The 21,477-nt window shown below is 38.0% G+C and overlaps 1 protein-coding gene across 1 annotated transcript in view; it reads right to left on the bottom strand.

The window, feature by feature from the left end:
- DNAH5 (dynein axonemal heavy chain 5) overlaps positions 1–21,477 on the bottom strand; it is a 212,465-nt gene that overhangs the window by 57,863 nt on the left and 133,125 nt on the right. Inside the window, 7 exon segments of the mRNA XM_023752286.1 lie at positions 2,810–2,940; positions 6,374–6,546; positions 8,628–8,826; positions 10,596–10,819; positions 11,993–12,206; positions 12,396–12,518; positions 20,734–20,868. Coding sequence (XP_023608054.1) covers positions 2,810–2,940; positions 6,374–6,546; positions 8,628–8,826; positions 10,596–10,819; positions 11,993–12,206; positions 12,396–12,518; positions 20,734–20,868 — 1,199 coding nt within the window.

The raw sequence follows: 21,477 nt of genomic DNA, 5'->3' as shown, positions 1-21,477 counted from the left end.
ATATATATAGTGAAATAATCACAATAAGTCTAGTTAATATCGAGTAACACATTTACTTGCAAAGACAAATTGATTTTTAAAACTCCACATTTTGTGAAGCATTATAATTAATGTTTTACAAACAAAAAAGAGATCTAGAGTGAAAAGTAAACCTGGAACAAAAATGTACTGTTTACCACAACTAAATGTCACCTGGATGTGTTTATGTTTCCTTTTGTAAATATTTTTGGTAATGATAATAGAAGAGACCAATTGGAATATATACTAAGCACCATCTGCAATGATATTTTAGAAGATACCTCACAAATTAAATCAAACTAAACTAAATCATTTCAAGCCTTCATTATATGGGATGAGGGAGATGCCCTATTATAAACAGTGGCCTCCTTATCCCTAACATAGTTATTCTCAATACATCTTTGGATCCCACATGAAAGGGTTTGCTAAGCAATCAGTACACTGTAGTAGAATAGGTAGAAACATTACAAAATATTCCGATATAAATCTTTCACTGTCAAAAGCAATACTTTGATGAAAATTAGCTTGCAATCATGAAATGTTAGAGAGGTCCCAGTACAGAGTAGCCCATTAGCACCAAAAGTGAAAATAAAAATATTCCAGCCCTGGAGACTCAGACTTACTAAATTATTATTTGAATTCTGTGTCATTAAATAAACTCTGAGTTCAGAGCACAAGAGCAAATAGCCTTCTGATTTTTTTTAAAGCTACTAAATATTTAACTTCTATACTCTGTGCTTTTTTAACCTCTATAACCTAAACCCTAGAACTAGAAGTACCACTACCATGCATCAATATTTTAAAAAAAGACTTCTAGAGAAGTGAAATCTGAGAGATTCACATTTTAAAAAACAGTCCCCCCTTAACAAATGGCCATGCTTTCCAAACCTGAGGCTCTTGCTCCTTGACCTTTGGCCACATGGCTGTGCAAAGGCTTAGCAGCAGGATGGTCTCTTGAAGACTATGAGAAAGCAAGGAGGCCTTGACACCCTTTTCATCAGTAATGGAGCATTCCCAGTATGACATGCAGAGGAAATAATTTTTCATAAAGAGGGGAGTCATAAGATTTTTTACTGTGGCAGTGGGTGCAGTGAAAGTCAAGGCAGACCAGAAACCAGTAATATTGTAATCAATTCCCAGGTAGATCTGGGATTTCCGGTAAGACATTGCCTCTTGGAGTCTCAGCTATAAAAGAGGCTAATCTACAAAGTGCTTTTAAAGATTAAAATAGCTTGTGCATGTATCTATGGACTTCCATCAATGAGACAAGTCAGCTAAATGCTTTCCCTATTGTGCCAAGCCACAGCTCTATATCAGTGTCCAATAGGCAAGACTTTCTGCTCCTATACCTAGAAATTAACCTCTAATAATTTTTAACCCAACTAAACTTCCCAAACTGGCCTGCTGCTTCTCATCTTGATTAACCCTAAAATTCTGTTTAGCATCTCTGCATTACCCCTGCTTATCTCTTCATGTTGACTTTTCTCTTCATAGTTCTCCCTGTACCACACACATATATCACATACATCTGATGACAAGCCTCCTGGGGTTCCCCATCTTGATGAGGAGCAGTACCACTTATCTAGTTTCCCAAGCCAGAACCAAGATAGACCAAATCCAAAAGCTCAACTTCCTAATGATCTCTTGAATATGTCTGTCCTCTGCTCCTTTCTCACTGCTACCACTCACTGCACTACCATCTCTTGCCTAGATCCCTGAGACAGCCCTGTACCTGTTCTGGTTTAGCTCCTTTCACCTATTTTCTGTACTGTGCATACAAATCTGACATGCTTCCCCCAGTGGTTAACTCATTAATTGTATCTTATTGCTCCAGGATAAAGTCCAAATCCACACTTTCAAAGGACTCCATTTCTCTTCCTTTCCCCACCTTATAATTGACATATATCCTTTAGACTATATACACCGTACACCCAGATATATTTAACTTCTTCCAGGGCCTCGAATGTGACTTCACATGTGCTGATTTTTTTGCCTGGAACATTCTCTACTGCCCCTCTTCTGTGAGATAATTTTGACTCATATTTAGGTCTTAGTTGAAACATGTCTTCCTCCAGGAAGCCTTTTCTAACCATCACTTAGACTAGGTTAGGAGTCCTCCCCCTGTTTCAACAACACCGGGTCTGCATTTATTTCCTTATCATAGATAGCACCTATGTATCATATATATCAATTGAGTTGCTCACCTAACTGTCCACCTTGAATTACTGTAAACTCCGTGATAACACAGGTCAGGTTTACCTTGCTTACCATGTACTCCTCAGTATCGCCAGTGCCTGACACATAGGTGGTGTTCAATTAATATTTCTGAATGTCTGAATAAGTAAATCTGTATTATTTTTCATCTATTTTTCCAGTTTATTAATATTCTTGAAATCTGAATTAACATTTAGTAGGGATAAATTTCCTCTGAGATGCACTAAAAGGAATATACATAATACCCGCATCATGCATAACATAAAGACAAAGCCAGCTATTCATCACAATGAGATGCTGAAATGTTTCAAAAGCAAATTATTAATGTGAAATCTTCACGGTTCATAACAGAAGTTGAAATGGAAAGATGATAAGTCAACAATGAAGAAGAAAAACTATTGTGATTTTTTTATGTATAAGCAAAATGCATTCTTTTTTAAAAATTTTGTTTTATTGCTTAAAGTATTACAAAGAGTATTATATATGTCTCCTAGCAAAATGCATTCTTAACTTCAGGTGGCCTCTGAGAACTGTTTATCAAATCCATTCATGGTTAATTAAAGTTAAACCTTGTTACCTTGTCAGTGTGATCTGGAAGAAAGTATAGCCAGCAATGAACGAAGCCAACCTTGTCAGGCTTTGCTTTCCCGATCCACCAACCCCAACTAAGAGGGCATTTCCCCGGGGAGTGCGAATGATGCGTGAGATCTAGAATATGGAACAGAAAAAGCATATATCATCCAACATGTAAATATTCCATTTTTTCCTACTTATTCTACATAGCATTGTGGAAGATGTACATTTCTCAGGGTCAGAACGGAGAGGGATAATGGTTGGAGGAACAAGGGCATTACTGAAATAGAACAGTGTTTAGTAATATGAACAGAGTAGGAAATGTGGGGTGTGCCTTTAGGAAACTAGAAAGAGACCAGTGTAGCTAAGTCACCAGTCAGCCCCGACTGTGGCTTGCCCTGGGTCTTCAAGAAGAGAAACAAAGAGGACTTAAAGGTTTCCTTTAGTTTGCCCAACCTACTGCAGTAGGATGGGGGGGGGGGGGATTTCAAAACATTTACCTTTGGAATACAGATCCCACAATTGATTAGAATATCCTCCATATCTGAAATATGACAGTTTAAATTGAAGAGAAGAAAATTCCCCAAATATGGCATAGATACATAATTTATTTTTAAAGAAGAAAATAAGCATAACACCCTCCTATTATTTGGCCAAGACAGTGATATCTAAGATATCTACCAAGGAGTGCCTATGGGTTCACCAACCAGAAGTCCACTCTATTTCAGTCAGTAGCCCCATTGTGATAAAAGTTCATATTTCTTTGGCTTTTACTGGTATTGAATGAACTACTTAAACCATCAGGCCTCCAATCCCACCTAGAGGGAATTCAGTGCACAATTCTCCTTGATGCATTCTTCACCTTGTATGATAATGATCTTTCCCTCCTAACTGCAGGTTAAGCCTGGGGTATTAGAGTAATACCCACTTTTCTCTAGAGAGTGGGTTGGGGCTAAGAAGGAGTCACTTCCCTGTGGCTGGGGAAGCTTCCTGGAGTAACTCGGGCTTTGCACTCTGCCAAGGTTTTGTTAAATATCCTTTCTCAGGATTCAGGAATAATCTATGTTCTATTCATACTGACTGTTCTTGGCTTTTGAATTATTTCCCCCAATTCAGTGTGAGCCCCAGGAAATGAAAACCATTTTCCTGTCTCTGTGGTGGGAATCTGTGAGATAGGGCTATATTGGAGACTTGGTTCCACTCCAAACCTATTTATCAAGCAGCTCGAGTGTGCCTGTCTCAGCAGTACTCCAGCCAGTGAATGCTGAGGTGAACAAATTGGATGCCCGCCCTCATGGAACTTATCATCCCGCAGGAAAGAGGAACACACAAAAAGATCAATCTACACAATACAGCACCTGCTGGGCGTGCAGTATTGGTGAGATGTCCTGCAATCAGGATGTGTTTCATCATAAGAAGTTGTGTGTTTTTCTGGATTACAAGCCAAGCAGAGCATGAGCCATGCAACTGGAGTGCGAGGCAGGTGCTAGATCGTAAATAATGTACACGCCAGGGCTTGAACGTTAACCAAAGACACAAAAGAGATATCACAGAACTATCTCTGTTTTAAAAGAAAATCCTTATTTTAATTAAGGAAGGCATTAAGAAATATGCTTGGTCTCACATCACATCCTGTTTTGCTAAAATTTTATCTTGAATTCTGTCTCTTGGTTTCTAACATGTCTTATAACTAGGTCACACATTTTAAGACTCACACCAGCATGACACAGACTTCGTATGTATTTTTCACAGAAAACAAGAGTGTAGAAGAGATGGTCATCCTAGAAGACTGTGAAAATTGTAGCCTTTAAGCTCAAAATCCAGTCATGAATTACTTGGCCAATTCCAGAACAGACACACTAAATGCTCTGAGAGGGAGGAAAAACACAGTCAAGGACCCTGTGCTGAGGCACCCAAGTCTTGAATGTCATGCCCAAAGTGAAGAAATGCTCACCAGTCATCATCTGTGCTGTGAAACACAGAAAAAAAGACAGTTCTAGGGAACTTCCTCAAGCATGAATCTAACATAAATAACCTCATCTTCAATTTGAGCAATTATGAAATCCCAGGCCAATCAGATTTTGTCTCCAGTAGGTACTTAGTCATGAAGTTGTCTTGATATTATTTATTCAGAAAATGTTTTTCTTTTTTTTTCTTCTTCTTCCTTTTAATCATTAAATCTGGCAGACTATCTATGCTTCCTGAAACTCATAACTCTTACTCAGCTATTAATTAGGAGCTAATTTCAAAATGTTATTTCTATTTAGCTTTGAAAGAACATTTGCATATATAATTCAGTATAGATGTCTCAGGTTCTAGAGAATTTAGTGTTTTCAAGCTAAATGCCTCATGCTGGGGAGATCTAACGCCGAACAAACTCTCTGTCTTCCTCCCTCTCCCAGACTTATTCCAGCCTCGCAGAAATGCCTTTCTCCCACTCTTCCATTTTCAGGGGGAGGGTTGACTAGATACCCTCTACAATCCTCTCCATTTCTAAGATTCAGTAATTATTAGAGAGGACAACTTATAATTATGAGATCATACCTCCTGTTTAAACCTAAGTAATGGAAGAAAGCCTTGAATTGTCTTCTAACTAAAAGGATATAGTCTAAAGAAGTAATTCACGTAAATGACATGAGAATATCAGCAACCAATTTTAAATGTCATTGTCTTCCATCACAGATAAATTAGGTCATATAAGTTATCAAGTGAATAATATATTTTATTTGCAACCTTAGAGGATCAACTGCCTGATGAATGGATACTTCAATGACTAATATGGTAAAATAGAAAGGAAACTATTTTCTTTGTAGATTTCATTCTAACAGAATTTTTATCCAACTGGAAGTCAACTGTTCATACCGTATTTTTTTATTATTATTTCTAACTGTGCTGAAATACATCTAACATAAAACTTATCATCTTAACCATTTTTAAGGGTATAGTTTAATAGCAGTAAGTACATTCACATTGTTGTGCAATCACTATCACCATCCATCTCCAAAACCATTTTTATCTTGCAAAAATGAAACTATACCATGAAACACTCCCAATTCTCCCTTCCACCCAGTCCCTGGCAACCACTTTTCTTCTTTTTGTCCCTATGAATTTGACTACCCTAGGTATCTCATTTAAGTGGAATCATTCAGTAATTGCCTTTTTGTGACTGGCTTGTTTTGCTTAACATAATGTCTTCAAAAGTTTTGCACTATTTTTTATAGTTATCTTTTGCATGATGCAAAAAGTAATCAGAATTTTTGCCTGTACTTTGAACTCAGATGTCAACCACATTGATTCTATGTAGTGAAAATATTGAGCTGGAAGCTATATAGCAGCAACAGTGAATAAAATTATCACATCACACATTTGAAGTACACATGCTCTGATGTTAAGCCTATATGTGTGACATATTGCATTCAGTTTAGAAATTAAATTGGCATCTAGCACTGAGTTTATTTTTAGACTAAAAATTCTCCTAGGAGATGAAAATGAAAGAGGAGGGGGGAATTCTGGTGTGAAACCAACAGTCTGTCACTTTGGGGAAGCACTAATGGGTGTGGCCACTGACCTTGACTAAGTGGATCATCGCATCCTCGAAGAACACCAAATCCATGCCAGCACCACGGACACTCTCATTATAGAGTTGCAGGAACATATTCAAACGCTCCTTGAGGTGATCAAAAGACTCAATTGGCTCATAAACTTTGGGCATCTCAGTATCAGCCTCTTCAGATGTTTCTCCTGGGATTGGGGAAAAAAGAATCAATTAAATGTCTTCAACTTGCTGGGCTTTCCTACTTCCTTCAATGTAAATTAGTACACTCACAACTCCATGATTTAATACTACATAACACTGATTTTTGTCTAAATGTCATATTAGGTTTTGTTATAAAAGAAAGCAACAAATACTAAAAGCATTCGGATTATTGTGATCCTATACAGTCATAGTTCTTTCCTGTCCAGAAAAGGCCAACTTCAAATAATTTTATAAATACTGAATTAAATTGCATCCATAGTTGAACATTGTCATTTCAAGGATCCTCCCAGAGATATTCACCTAAGTGTCCAAATGAAAATCAAATAAAGTAATAATGTAATGTCAATATCAGCAACAGAGGCTAAGAATTAAATTATTTTTAATAAGAATAAAAAGATCATTGCATCTGCTCAGGCAATTTTTATAATTCAGAAATTTCAGGTTAGTGGTAAGGATAGAAGTAAATTTGAGGGAATGGAGGTCGAGGGTTGAGAGAAAAAGAATAATGATTTCCTAAATAAATACACATATTGAATTATTTCACTGGGAAAATATTAAAATCAATATATTTTTCATTAGATACATATCATATACAAGCCTAACACTTTTCCAACTTTGACTATAAAGCATAATACCAAAGAAAAAGCTAAACTGAGCACATATAAATTCACTATCAGGTGACAGTAACAGGAAAAAAAAGTGACACATTCATTGAATATACTAATAACAACTTAGAAATTCACTGGGTACTAAAAAGGTGAGTGGACCCTCCAAATCTAATACTAATTATTTTCAATTGACCCTGTCCTAATATAATTTTGTATTAACCTTTTTATGACAAGGAAAAGAAGTTGATTTAACATAATCATTAACATGGCCTATTTGCAAAGCTCTAACTTATTTCAATAGTCACGTCACTGTTTCATCAATGTTCAACTCAAGCTTCAAGGAACAAAGTGCTGTGAAGTCACAAAAGATTGTTTGCCTCAAGATGCCACCCACCCTAAAAAGCATTTGTGCTTTGCTCCTTGAAAATCATAATCTAAATATGTATCTTTCTCAATTAGAGGAAATAAAATACATAAATTCTAATTACCTAGCAAATGCTCTTACCATTACTGCATTTTTGTATTTGTGTGACCTGATTTAAAATAAAATGTGTCAGCGTCTTTCTGTAGAAGGTCCCTTCCAACTGCACAGCCAGCAATAAACCTCCTTTTACACTTTTCAATCAGAAACTGGGATCACATACATCCTTATTAAATCTAGAAAGGGGCTGCCTTGTCATTTTCAATCATTTAAAAGATATACATAGCATGTGTTTAAACATGCCTTTTTAAATTTGGAAATTAACTTAAAATTCATCCTCAGTTCAGAAGAGGTCATTCAATAAAAGAAAGAAAAAATTTCTAAGGGAAAAAAATAATTGGAGCAATACTTCTTTTCGTAAGAAAAGTAAAGTATGTCTCAATTTTTCATGGAACCATAGCCACAAAAGCTTGCCTCCACATCACCCATCTCTTTCTAATTACATGCAATGGCCCTCTCAGATAGTTTGAGGTTCTTCTTTTGACTGTGAACACTCGGGAAGACCCAAATAATCATCATCATTTTTGCTGCCTTTCATTCGGCAGTGACTATGAGCCACAGATGGCCCAAGCCCTTCTGCAGACAGCATTTCATTTATTCCCCACAGTGCTCCATGATGCCTATATGAATATTTCCATTTTTATAAATGAGGAGAATGAGGTTCAGTCAAGTTCAGAGACTTGCCCAGCTAATGTGTGCCAAGTCACTTCCTCACATCTACGTCTGTGTGACAGCTGTAAGTCCCAAGTGCTCTATTTTGTCCTATCCTGTTTCCAAACTCTACCTTAATATCCAAGACTCATGTGCATAAAAAGTAGTTAAGCTCTGAACTCCAGGAGTATGCACTTACATATTCATTCTATATTTGTTGCATGCTTAGCATGGTCCCAGGCTTGTTTCAGTAAAGTTTACTGGACAAACCTATTGTCTTCAGATATCCCTTCGGGGAATTTCAAATTCTGCTTCAATAGTTTACCTGTCAATTCGGGTGCATCCCTCAAGAAATCCACAAAATAAGCGTCGGTTCCACAATCCACCAAGAGTTTTTTCTCTTCACCAAACGCCTCCTCCACCAAACTTACTAAAGCCTTATCAAACCAGGTCACGTCGTCTGACACCGTGAAACGATCAGCTATCACGCGCTTACACTCATGCTTCCAGAGCCTTAACAGTTCCTGTAGAAAGCACAGTGAAAATGTGTTACTGGTTGCCATTATGCCAGAGATGGGAATTCAAGGTCACGATATTGTAGAGTACTATCCTTACTGATTTAAGGTGCTACATTTTGAAAAGTTGGGGTTAAGATATACTTACCTTCATTTCAAATCTGTGTCATTCAAGAATATTAAACAGAAAGTAGGTTCTATTCATTTCCATTCTTTAAATGAAAAAGAAAACATCTCTAGACAAAATACTAAAATCACTCTGATCAACCAACAAACTAATATTCTATTTAAAAGTCTTATGTTTATGATAAATTAGTCTGTATTAGTCATGTAGCCAGACCATAAAATAAAATGCAGTGTATAAATAACTCTCACTTATACAGTTGAGGTATTACAAAGGTATATTTACTTAACACCATATGATGATAATTTGAGGCAAAAAAAGGAAAAAAATGGCAATCACCTAAGCTAGATAATTCAGGGCCAAAAGTTAACTGGAAGTTAAGGAAATAATGGCCCAACACACCTGTCCCTATAGCAAGCAGAACAAATGTTTGCCTAAGCTCATTGATATGAAAGACTGGTGGAAATGTCTTAACTTGGCAACATTTTGCAAGTTGGAAGGGTTTTTAAGCCATTATATTTCTAATGATAGAATGCCATTTAGTTGCCAAAATATAAAAGGAGTGTAGTGAAATATACCCAATGATTCAGTTAAAATAAAAGTTCATGATAAAAACCAATTGCTAAAACTATTTATACTGATTTAAAATAAACATCAAAAAATGGCTACTCAAAAAGTAATGCCGGAGAACTCTATTCCATCATGCCATTAATTTGTCAATAACTTTGAAGGAAAAATCAAGTTAAAATGTTCATTGCTGTTAAAATGGCTCTCACTTCTCTGTAACAAGGAGAGTTAGTTTTCACCAAAATATCTTGTCTTAGAGTCAACCAGTGCAGATTCCTACTTTGTGAGCATCTGGGTAACGTTGTTCCTTTAAATAGTCAACACACTGTGCCTAGTGACCGTGTAGTTGATATCTCAATTTTCTCTGTATTTTTATGTGCCCTAAAACCCATTTGCTTAACGACCTCTTTGGTTCCATAAAAGGCTGAAAGAGGGGCCAAGGTCACATTAGCCTGAGCACACAAGCCATGCTTTGGTTCCTTATTCAAAGGAAATTCTATAATGCTAGGAACCATTATATTCCAGTGGATGTACAAATGCTCATTTTTCTGTCAAATGAACTTTCTTTCTTCTATTCTGCCTCCATTCAATGTTAGCAATACATAATTCTTTCAATGCATTCAGTGATATGGAAAGGAAAGATCATGAATGAATAACAACAAATGTTTTCTTTTTTAATTTTGATTATTTCTAAAGATAATTACTTTTTAAGTTAAAATGTCATGTTTAAAATATGAAGACTCTTATACAATAAAATCAACAGTGATCTGTTCCATTATTTAGTTTTAAAAAAATACGGTCTGATGAGAAAAGAAAATCAATTGTTCCTTTTACTCTATTAACAGAAAATAACTATGTATACCATTTCCTTAAACATAAACCTTAAATTAATTAGAATTTTTAAGTAAAATTTTCTGACATACTGTTTCTTTATTTGTGTTCATTTAAAAACAGCAAAGAAAAAATATCCGTTCTAAAACATCTAAAAATATTGTCATAATTCCACTAAAGATTACATTACTAAGAAAATCTAGGGTGTATGGTGAATAACAATGTTGTCTGTCTTTCTTTCTTATGTATTACTTACATCTGGTTCCTTGACAACCTCTGAGGTGGTGTTCAGCATTCCCTGCCAGATCCTGGAAAGATCTCGAAGGTTAAATACGTAATGGAATTTTGCAGGGGTGGGGAGCATTTTCATCTTCGTCATCTGCCACAGTCGGCGTGTCAGGGGAACCAGTTTTGTCACTGAATCTCTCACTTCCTCTGAGAAACCCCTTTGGATACAGTAGTAGCCTGTCCCAATGACACCTGAAAGGGGAAAAGACGCATAACAGTTTGACTGACAGTTCAAATCAACTAAATTAAAATAAAAAACATTATAATGCAGAGTTTGCACAAATATAATTACACATTTTAATATACAACTACAAATTAAGGAAATTTATAGTATGTTCTCTTATCTTTAACACCTAAAAAGTAGATACAAGTTCAAGTAGGTTAGCACTCAAATACTGGAAAGTTGATTAAGAAATACTACTGCAACGCTAGCTGAACTAATTCAATATTATTAAATGGGTAACTGATAAATATATAAAGATGCCTTATAAAAGAGATAAGAAAGAGGAAGATTTCATAGCTGCTCTAAGATTTCTCCATTCTTTTGTTGCATTTTCATGCATTACAAAATATTTTAATTTACCTTATATATAAAACTTTCCAGGCCCCAAACCCCAAAGAAGATAATTAAAAATGGTAACAGTCATACTTTCTGCTCCATTTTACTTTTCCCAAGTCTAGATAATTCACATGTCATTTGGTTTTCAAACCTTTGCCCACTGCTGTAATTGAAGGCAGGCGCTGCCTATGGTGCTAAGTTGACATTTTGGTCTGCCAGAAATTAATTAGGGTAATCCTTAGGAGTTTTTTCTCAGTATCAGGTTCAGAAATACTAAATTAATACTTAAGACAAATGACATAACTTACACTCTTTTTCTGCAAAGAATAATTCCAAAATTGGTTATAAATCATTTTTATTACTCAGTTAAATAATTATGATTATCTATTGGGCTTGTGTTTCTTCAATAAAATTATTCCTGAAATACTACATATGTAATCAATCAATGATTTATTACTCTATAAATTATTCAGAAGATGAGACTATAATTAATCTCAGTGCAAAATTATTTCTGTGCAAAATTATTTCTTTGGCCAGAATCATTATATGGGTTGGTTGAAGTACCAGCTATATAAACCTTTGGCTTGATATTGTATCAATCCAGACTTCAAATTTGTGTGTCCATGAAGAAATGATCGCATTATATAAGTCCTTATATAAACAAAATACAGTACTAGAGATTGATAAGGGCAACAGATTAAGGAGCCACCCAGTGCTCCCTCTGTGTTAACCTCTATCAATATATTTCTCGTTGGAACACAAGGAATTGCTCTTCCCTCCCCAAGCCCCATCAACACTCATCTTACCAAAGATCTTGTCCATGGAAGCATCCGAGGGCAACGTGCAGTTAAATATAGAGAACTGCCTCTTGAGTCTTTGGGGTATATCATTGCGTCCACCCCCCGGATGGATCATGGCTGCCAAAAGCTGAATGTCCACAATGCTGGTAAACTCCCCAGGCTTCTCTAGGTTATAAAAACCACTCTGTTCCATCAGCTGCCGTACTATCTCGTTAGTAACCTAGGAAAGACAACTTTCAGAATTAAAATGTCACTCCTTTATCTGCTGGAACCTAACTTCTTGAATGCTTCAAATCAATGGACTTGATGGGAATTCAGGAATTATATGTTGGAAAATCAGAAAAATACTGATTCATCAAGAATAAGTCCATACTGAATTGAAGAAAGAGCACAATAAGACTCGACATACCTGGTCTCCCCACTCATTGATAATTGGCATATTCACATCATCGATAAAAACAGTCATCTTCTTTCCTGCAGGAGGGCCATATGTTGTACCCATGCGTTTATCTACATAACTCTCTATTGTCCTCTGTTAAACAAGAAAGCCAACAGAAACGCCTGTGAAAATATCCCCTAAAACGTGGTCAATTATTTTAAAAATTTAGGGACACTTGAATTGACAGGAATTACTCAGAAAAACAACCCAAACTCCCCTTAAAGCTGGAATGCAGGGTGCAAAGTGCCCAAATTATCTTGAGAGTGTTTACAACCTTTGAAAACATGATTTATTTTAGGAGTAAATAAAATTCTAATCCATGTAAATTTTTAATGCGATGGGACTCTTCAGGCCATGTCTACAAATTTACTTTTGTCTCATTATGCCTATGTTGCTGACACTCTAACCTCCACCCCCATTGTTCAAAGAGGCCAGCCTTTATAATGAGGAACAAAGGTAAACAGGGCTACTATCCAAGAAGCTTCTTAGGACTGGGCTCTGAGCTGCTCAGCCTGCTGTAGGCTGAAGACGGCTCTCCCTCCATGAGGAGGCTGCCACCTGGCCCCTGTGGCCTGACGCCATCCAGACTCACTGCTCTGGGGCAGATTCACTCTGCATCACTTCTCATCCCTTGAGACAAAATGAACAGCACTCACCCACGTCTCCTCTCTCATTTCCACCTTCTGAGCTTAGGTGGCACAGGACACTACACTGTGCTCTATAAAAACACTTCCCTAGCAATATGAAAAAGAACCTTAAAACTGATGAAACTACTAATGTAATGTTATGTGTCAATTATACTTCAACTTAAAAAAAATTGGTGGAAGGAGTGTTGAAAGGGGTAAGAGGGACCCCAGATTGTTGACTATGATGTTATCATTTCCATGGTAGTACAATGTAGTTTGTAAATTAATCAGTCATTCAAAAATGTATGCACTGATTAACCAGAGCTAGCACCGCAAAGAAATTAGAAAGGGCTTTGTGGTTCCCATGCTCTAGCCAGGGGTTGGGAACCTTTTTCCTGCAAGGGCCATTTGGATATTTATAACATCATTCTCGGGCCATACAAAATTATCAACTTAAAAATTAGCCTGCTGTATTTGGTCAGACATTTAATTAACTCAGCCCTAATGCCTTGGCAGGGCCAGACCAAATGATTTCATGGGCTTTATACGGCCCGAGAACTGGATGTTCCCCACCCCTGCTTTAGTAAATATGAAAGATTTATGGGATCTAAAGAGACACCAGAGTATATCCCACGCCTGCTTTAGAAGCTCAGTCTTAAAGACCTCATTTCAGTCCTACCACTGTACAGATCCTTGATTTTAAGTCATATTAAAGATAATGCATAAATACAGGAGAAAGTGGAGGTGTATTGACATAAAATGCATTCTCCTCCTATCCAAAAAAGCTTTCTCTTATTTCATGATGAGTAAACCAGTAAAAAATGACTTTAATATCCAAGGTACAACCAGAAAATAAGGCTATGATATAAGGAAAAATCTATGCATCTGTCCTTGGAAATGGTCACAGTTTGGTAATTTTAAATTTTAAGTTTCTATCCTCATATTAACAAATAATAAATAGCAAAAGATATGAATATTTTTCACCGGTTTTATATAGAAAGATATATAAATATATCACAACTCATTCAATTGTGAAACAAATCTCCCATGACAACAGTGCAAGAATTTTATATTCCCTGACATAGAAGCAAACTGTCTGAAGTAATGAAGTAGGCTAAATTTAGCTCTGCTTCCCAATGAATTTAAATGCATAAGGCAATTAATAATCTCCCGACACCTCCCTCTGGCACTAGAGCTTTCCAGGCATTCCCAGGTCTATTTGTGAGAACACACAGGCACATAAAGATTTTATGTCTTAAGGGGGCGGCGGGGGGCGGGGGGGCAGATTGTAAGAGCTAAAAGCCATAGGTGGACTAAGTGAGTTAATATGAAGCAATAGCCACATACCTGCACTTTCTCCCCCTTCGTTATGACCTTAATTTCTTTGAAATAGCAGGAAATTATTAGTAAGCTATATATATCATAAAAGAGCTAATTTGACAAAAACAAAGTAGGGAGAACAAATAAATAGCTTGTGAACCTGGAGTTGAGACTTCTTTCTGTTTTTAGAATTGCTGCCCATTAAATAGTTACCTAATGAATTCTGAAGTTTGCTGGGACCTCCTGAAGGCCTGAAACACAGTAATTGTGTGTTTTACTCCCCACACACCTATTTGGGAATGTGTGGGGAAACCACATACTTGGACTGGTATCTCCAACTAGACTTCCCCACTTGGATGACCCATTGCATAACAAAATCAACATATCTAAACATAAACATCTCTTATTCACCCAAAGTCTGCACCCACTCCTGTGTGCTCATTTCAGGACTAGCCCCCAACTACCTACATGCCCGAGGTCAGCTATTTGTCTTTCTCATGGGGACTAATGTCACAATCACTTAAATTGCCTCCCTAGCCTCCTCCAGTCAGTATGGAAACTTCTTTATAAGTCCTACACATGTGTGACTTATAATTTCCTGTATCCCTAAAGAATTACTGATCATTTTTGTAGTAACCTATCACCCACATTCTCCCTGATCTCTTTGACTTCTGTTCCCACCTCTCCCATTGTTTTGGTGATATAAACCATGGTCCAGTTAATGAAAATAGGTATATTAGTTTACTTAATTACTGCCTGTCTCCTCCACCAGAATGTAAGGAGGTCAACACCTTGTATCTTTCTCATCGTTGCATCCTCAGTGCCTAGAAGGGTATCTGGCCCAATGTATTTATCAGTCAACATTTGATATATACATAAAGACAGGAAACCTGGAGTCATTTTTAACTTATTTCTCTCTCTTCCATCCCTCTCCACCAACAATATCCACTCAACCTGTCAGTTCTGCTTTCTAACCACAACTTGAATGTCTCGGTGCTGTTTCCATTCCCACTTTTATTCTCCTGGTCCAGCCAACCTCCCTCCTGAGGAATTACTGCAGCCACCCCCTCTCCAGTCCCTCTGAGCGCAGCCACATCTCTTCCATCTTGTTCTCCACCTCCACAGGCAGAATGAACTCCCTAAGCGGCAATGTAACCCTAATCAATACTCCAGTGGTTCCCCGTTAGTGATTTACAGGGACCTCCATAATGCTCCCTGCTTACCATTCCAGTCTCATTTATAAATATTCTTCAGTCTCTTTGTTCCAGCCCTTCCAGATCATGATTCATTCAGATTCATTTAGCAATAAAAACAAACTATAGACTGATGCTCATCTCACAGGCTGGTTTAGTGTTCCTTATGAGAACCTTATTTACATATTCCTGGAGTAGCCATTTCTGCGCAAGAGAAATCTCTTGGGATAAGCATTAGCCAAACACAACTTCTGAAATACTGATGTAGATGACTGTTCTTCCTTAAAATGTTACTTCTCTCAACCCAGCTATTGATTTAAAAAAAAATGGAACCTGGCTGGTGTGGCTCAGCGGTTGAATACTGAGCCATGAACTAAGAGATGGTCGGTTTGATTCCCAGTCAGGACACATGCCCTGGTCGCAGGCTCCATCTCCAGTAGGGGGTATGCAGGAAGCAGCTGATTAATGTTTCTATCTCTCTATCCCTCTCCCTTCCTCTCTCTCTGAAATCAATAAAAACATATTTTTTAAAATTTTTGAAATCTCTAGCAAGTGCCTGGATTATGGAAAGTTTATACTGTTCTCTGAGAATAAACAAAAACATTTTACTTTGAAATTTGGGAATGGTAGTCAGCATGACATCATCTTTTTTTTAAATATATTTTATTGATTTTTTACAGAGAAGAAGGGAGAGGGACAGAGAGTTAGAAACATCGATGAGAGAGATCGATCAGCTGCCTCCTGCACGCCCCCCACTGGGGATGTGCCCGCAACCAAGGTACATGCCCTTGACCGGAATCGAACCTGGGACCCTTGAGTCCGCAGGCCGACGCTCTATCCACTGAGCCAAACCGGTTCGGCAGCATGGTATCATCTTAAGCAATTTATAGAACCAAACAAAAGACCCCGGTGTTGTTATCTCACACACAGATGGAAAACCAGGGTTATCCCAGTTATGACAGTGGTGCTATAAGATCTAATAGTCTCAAAGTGAATCTTTACTAATATTTACTGACCTTTAAGATAGTCTGTCTGCTACCATAATTGCCTGCCCTACTTAGGGCAAGATGTGTATCTAAAATTGAATAAAAAGCAAGCGTGGCCTTGGCACCAATGAAGCCCTTCCAGTAGAGTTGGGTTCTCCGCCTGGCCCCCTATGATTTCCAAATTCATATGTCTTGTCTAGTGTCATCATTTGTGCATGGCCCTTTTCCAGGTCCTGAACCCTAGCCATACAGGTGGCGGTTGTCGTATCTCTCACAATAAAGAGTTTATTCTCTTTATTAAAAAATCTACTGCCTAGCTTTCTGGTGGTAATGACATCCCACATTAGCATGCCCTCTGGCTAAGGATCTCCTTCATCCCTCTCCAGAAGAGAGAAGACGAAGCACAAGAAGAAGCGCCTGGTACAGAGTCCAACTCCTACTATCTGGATGTTAAATGCCCAGGATGCTGTGAAATCACCACCATCATTAGCCTTGTACAAATGGTAGTTGCAAGCAACATGAAAATATAATAGTGCATAATTACAAGGTAAAAATAAAACAAATGCATTACTAAGTATTGAATCAATTATTTGAATGTCAATGTGGATAAAGACAAGCCATTAGAAGGAAGCACAGGGGTGAGCTGGGAAAGCACCTGGAAGGCGTGGGAACCAGGTTTCTCTCTCAGGTTTTGCCCCTGACTGTGTGAACTTTCATCTCCCTCCACCTGAGTGCATTAATATTAACAGTAACACCTGACATTTGATCACGAAAAAATACTTTCACATAATCTCCCTCTGCAAAATAGTCTTCCAATTGTGTTTTGCGGAGTCAAAAGAATACTCTGCTAATGCAGGGACCCCTGCATGAAGCAAGGATGAGGCTAGAAGAGGTCACAGGAGCCCAGCTCCAATTCCACCACAGCAAATCCTGGCTCCTTGTTGTGTAGCTTAGGCTTCTGCCTACAATTGCATTTGAAAACACAGTTCTGAGTCTAGAAAAAAAAATGGAATTTCCTTCCCAGCTCTTTGAGTCTTATTTTTCTAAAAAACAAAACCTATTGATATGCAAACCATTTATAATACTGTTACATTCAAAACACTTTATGATTATTTTTAGAAGAGATAAATTCAGAATTTAGAAAATTTTCTTAAGAAACTTTCACTTTCTTCTTATCTTTCTGTATTGCTTAAATTCTGAAAGATATGTATGGATTATTTTCAAAAAAATAGAAAAATACGTTAAAACAATATCTGTTTGTGGAATAAATGAGAAGTCTCTTAAAAGACCAACTGAATTCTCTCCACCAAAGAATAGGGTGACCATATAATTTTTGCCCAAAGCACACACTTTTGATCGTGACAGGGCATGCCATTAATTATTAATCTCAGACAATGGAAGTAAACTGGACTGTCCCAGGCAAAAAGGGACATACAGCAAGTCCTTCAACTGATGAAAGATATGAGAGCGATAGCATGGTGAACACAAAGGAAACCCTGTTGAAAATAGACTGTGTGCTATCATGGCAACACAGGATGATTGAACAGTACCATTTTCTCATCTAGAATTTCAACTTGGTTTGGATCCAGATAAGTGGGAGATACTGAAACAAATGCTCGGCTCCATCAGCCCTTGTTCTGCATAAAAGGCTGAAAATTACAGTGAGAATGTTAATTACAGCAGTTTGGCTAATCGAAAGCTTCCTAAAACTAATGACTCTAACTTAATCAAAAGCTTGGATGCTTAGTAGTCAAAACAGGCACTAAACAGAGTATATGATCCTGTGATGTTTCTGAAGAGAAAACAAAAGGATTGTTGATACCACCTTCACACTGAAGGACAGGAGGGAATTGGTCTAAAGTACTTGTGAATCAGAAAATCCTGCTTCATAATTCTTCTAATGATCACACTTCAATATGGTACCATTGTTAGAAGTTTATTATATAGTTTATGAATTTGCATAAACTATATTGCATAAACTATATAAGAAACAAAGGGGTTGCTTTCTAGGTAATACATGCCTTCTTTCCAGAAAATTAATTAATATCTTATGTTAAAGAGACATATACCAAGGTTACAGGTTCAATTCCCAGAGAGCGAGGGCAGCCCAGCCTAGGCTCACCTGTTGCTTCTTCTATGCTAAGCCCTTTCTTGTTTTACTGTCCTCAGCTTTAATAAATGTTCCCTCATAGTCACCTGGACTCGTGTTGTGAAACTGTTCCTGAACAAAGTAAAGAACCCACACACTACAAGCCAGCCTAGGCAGACCTGCCAAGGGCCAGCCAGATCTCCTTCCCAGTAACACCATCACAACACTGTGAAATGGTATTCATTTGATTGAAGGCTAGCAGTATTAAAAATGCCACCTCTAAAAGAAGAGCATTACATAGTTGGCAGTCTTATTTAGAAACTTAATCAATGGTCTTAGTTTATTGGCATTCTGCAGTCACCAATTACATTAAGTCAGAAAATGCCATGATTTAGCTATGCTCTTAATATTTTTCATTGCTCTTTGATATTTTCATTCTGACAACTAAAGAACAACAAAGTTAATCAAAAGCAAACTTCTTGGGATTTGGATCTCCTAAAAACTTCCCTTCCATTTTTAATGTATAAAATGTGTCCTTTTATTAATGCACTAGAGGCCTGATGCACAAAATTCATGCAAGAGTAGGCCTTCGCAGCCACGGCTGCCTGGATCCCTCCCTCGCAGCTGCAGCCGCGGTGGCTGCCTAGATTCCCGTGGCTGCACCCCCAGCTTTGTCCGGGAAGGATAAAGATATGAGAGGTGATTTAAGAACAATTGAAGCATGAAATGACACTTTGGATTTCCTCCCATTTCAATAGGGTCTTAGATGACTTAGGAACAGGAGAAAACAACCAACCAGCCACTGCAAACCCAGGTCATTCTTGGCAGCTTCATTGACAAAAGCAATGCAAATTCGGGGTGGGGGGTGGGGGGTTTCCTGTGACTCTTCAATGATATGATAGGGTAGCATCCTTAGTATAAAAGTCTACGATTTTATTCCTTGTTGCAATTGATAATGGGAGCTATTGTGAAATGTTAAGCCAGGGAACAACAGATAAAAGTGACAATATATGAACCGGAGATTAGAAGGAGAGTAAAAGGTAGACTGTAAAAGAATTAGACTTGAACAAAGACCAGCTGGGGATTCCTTCATGCTGCTCCCCTGGTGTGGAATCAAGAAGTGGATTATGTAGATGCAGACAGGGAGAACGAAGGAAAAAGAAAGGATGTGACAAGTATTTCCTTAGATACATTAGCTGCCCTTGATTCAAAAGAGATCCATCAAAGATACCTCCAATGGATCCAGTCTAAAGGCTAGAATAATGGTAACACCCACAGAAAAGCAGACAGTGAAACTTGAGGGTCCTAATGATTTGATTTGATTTGTGACTATAGCTTTAGAAAATCATCTTTTTCTCCCTCTCTCCACGTCATGGACCTAGACTTCCTTCCAATAATCATTAACCCCTGAGGCAGCAGAAGACAAAAGCCTCGTGACCTGACTAATGGTTACAAGGTCTGGATCTCTGTTAGACTTAAGACAACATCTTGGCCTAAGTTATGTTTCAGCTCCTGAGTCCTAGGGTGGAATGGCCCCTAGCTACTTTTCCATGAAACCAGACAGAGGGAGACCAGGGCAGACCTCAGAGCTGCCCTCCAGAGCTAAAGAAATGAGGTATCACCCTTACCTCACCTCCGGCCACTCAGTTTCTAACACAACGCAGAACCCCTAATTCACCCACCGTATCTTGCGATTTGGCCCTGCATTTCTTTGGGCCATGCATGCCGGCACAGGGACTCAAAAACTGGGGTTTGATAACAACAAGGAGAGGAAGTAGGTTTCGGTGGAGGTATAAATATTTCTTTCAGTCCACTTTAGATTTTGCAGGCTTTCCTACATAGACATTTTAAACAGGATCAAGGTCTTTGATACCTTATATAAGTTTTTTGTTTCTCCATTATTTAAGATGTTTATATGTTTTAATCTAATCAGGGAGAAATTCTACTGCAGATGAATAAGAGAGATAATGTAGGGATCTATCATGGCTGTGGGGGTGGAGAAGCAGCTCGGCGGGCACAGCAGAACGGTAGAGAGATCGGAGCCTCCAGTTTATCACAAACCTGGGCTGCTAAGCAAACCCCAAGAGCCAGTACCTGAAACATGAGTGGGGTGGTTGCAGAAGAAAAGTTCAGACTCTTGGTCATGTGACTTTCAGGATTGTATTTTGACATAAATCCTTTCATTATGACTGTCTTAGCTGTTCCTTGCTCACCGATTAACAGCACAGCCTACAATAGGGGTTGAGAAAGAAATCCAAGAAATACAATAAGATGATTGTCATGGGCTGAACTGACAGTGCCCCCTACGCTCCCCCCCCCCGAATTCATAGTTTGAAGCTCTGGCCCCTAGTACCTCAGAATGTGACTATATATGGAGAAAAGGTCTTTAAAGGGATAATTAAGTTAAAATGGGGCATTAAGGTGAGCCCTACTTCAGTCTAACTGGCATCCTTATAAGAGGAGGACATTTGGATACACAAAGAAACAGCAGGGAAGCTCGCACACAGATAAAGGCTGTGGGAGGACAGTAGGCCTCTGTGAGCCAAGGAGAGAGGCTTCAGAAAGAAAGCTAAACCTGACACATTCATCTTGGACTTCAAGCCTCCAGAACTGTGGGGGGGGGAAAAAGTATCTTGTTTAAGCCACCAGCTCTTATGTCAGCCCTAGCAAAGAAATACAATAATCCAAAGACATGGATTTCTCTTTGAAAAACAAGTCAAAATTCACCTTCTCTCATAAGAAATAATTATGAATGAGAGCTATTCAATGCTAATATTGTTATTGGAGAATAATAAAAGAAGCATACTAATCAGGGTAACATTTAGATTTGTGTTCTCA

Source organism: Myotis lucifugus, unplaced genomic scaffold (assembly GCF_000147115.1).
Source record: "Myotis lucifugus unplaced genomic scaffold, Myoluc2.0 scaffold_0, whole genome shotgun sequence".
NCBI classification, from domain to species: Eukaryota; Metazoa; Chordata; class Mammalia; order Chiroptera; family Vespertilionidae; genus Myotis; species Myotis lucifugus.
The sequence above is the reverse complement of the archived record's forward strand: the minus strand, read 5'-3'. Positions and strand labels throughout refer to the sequence as shown.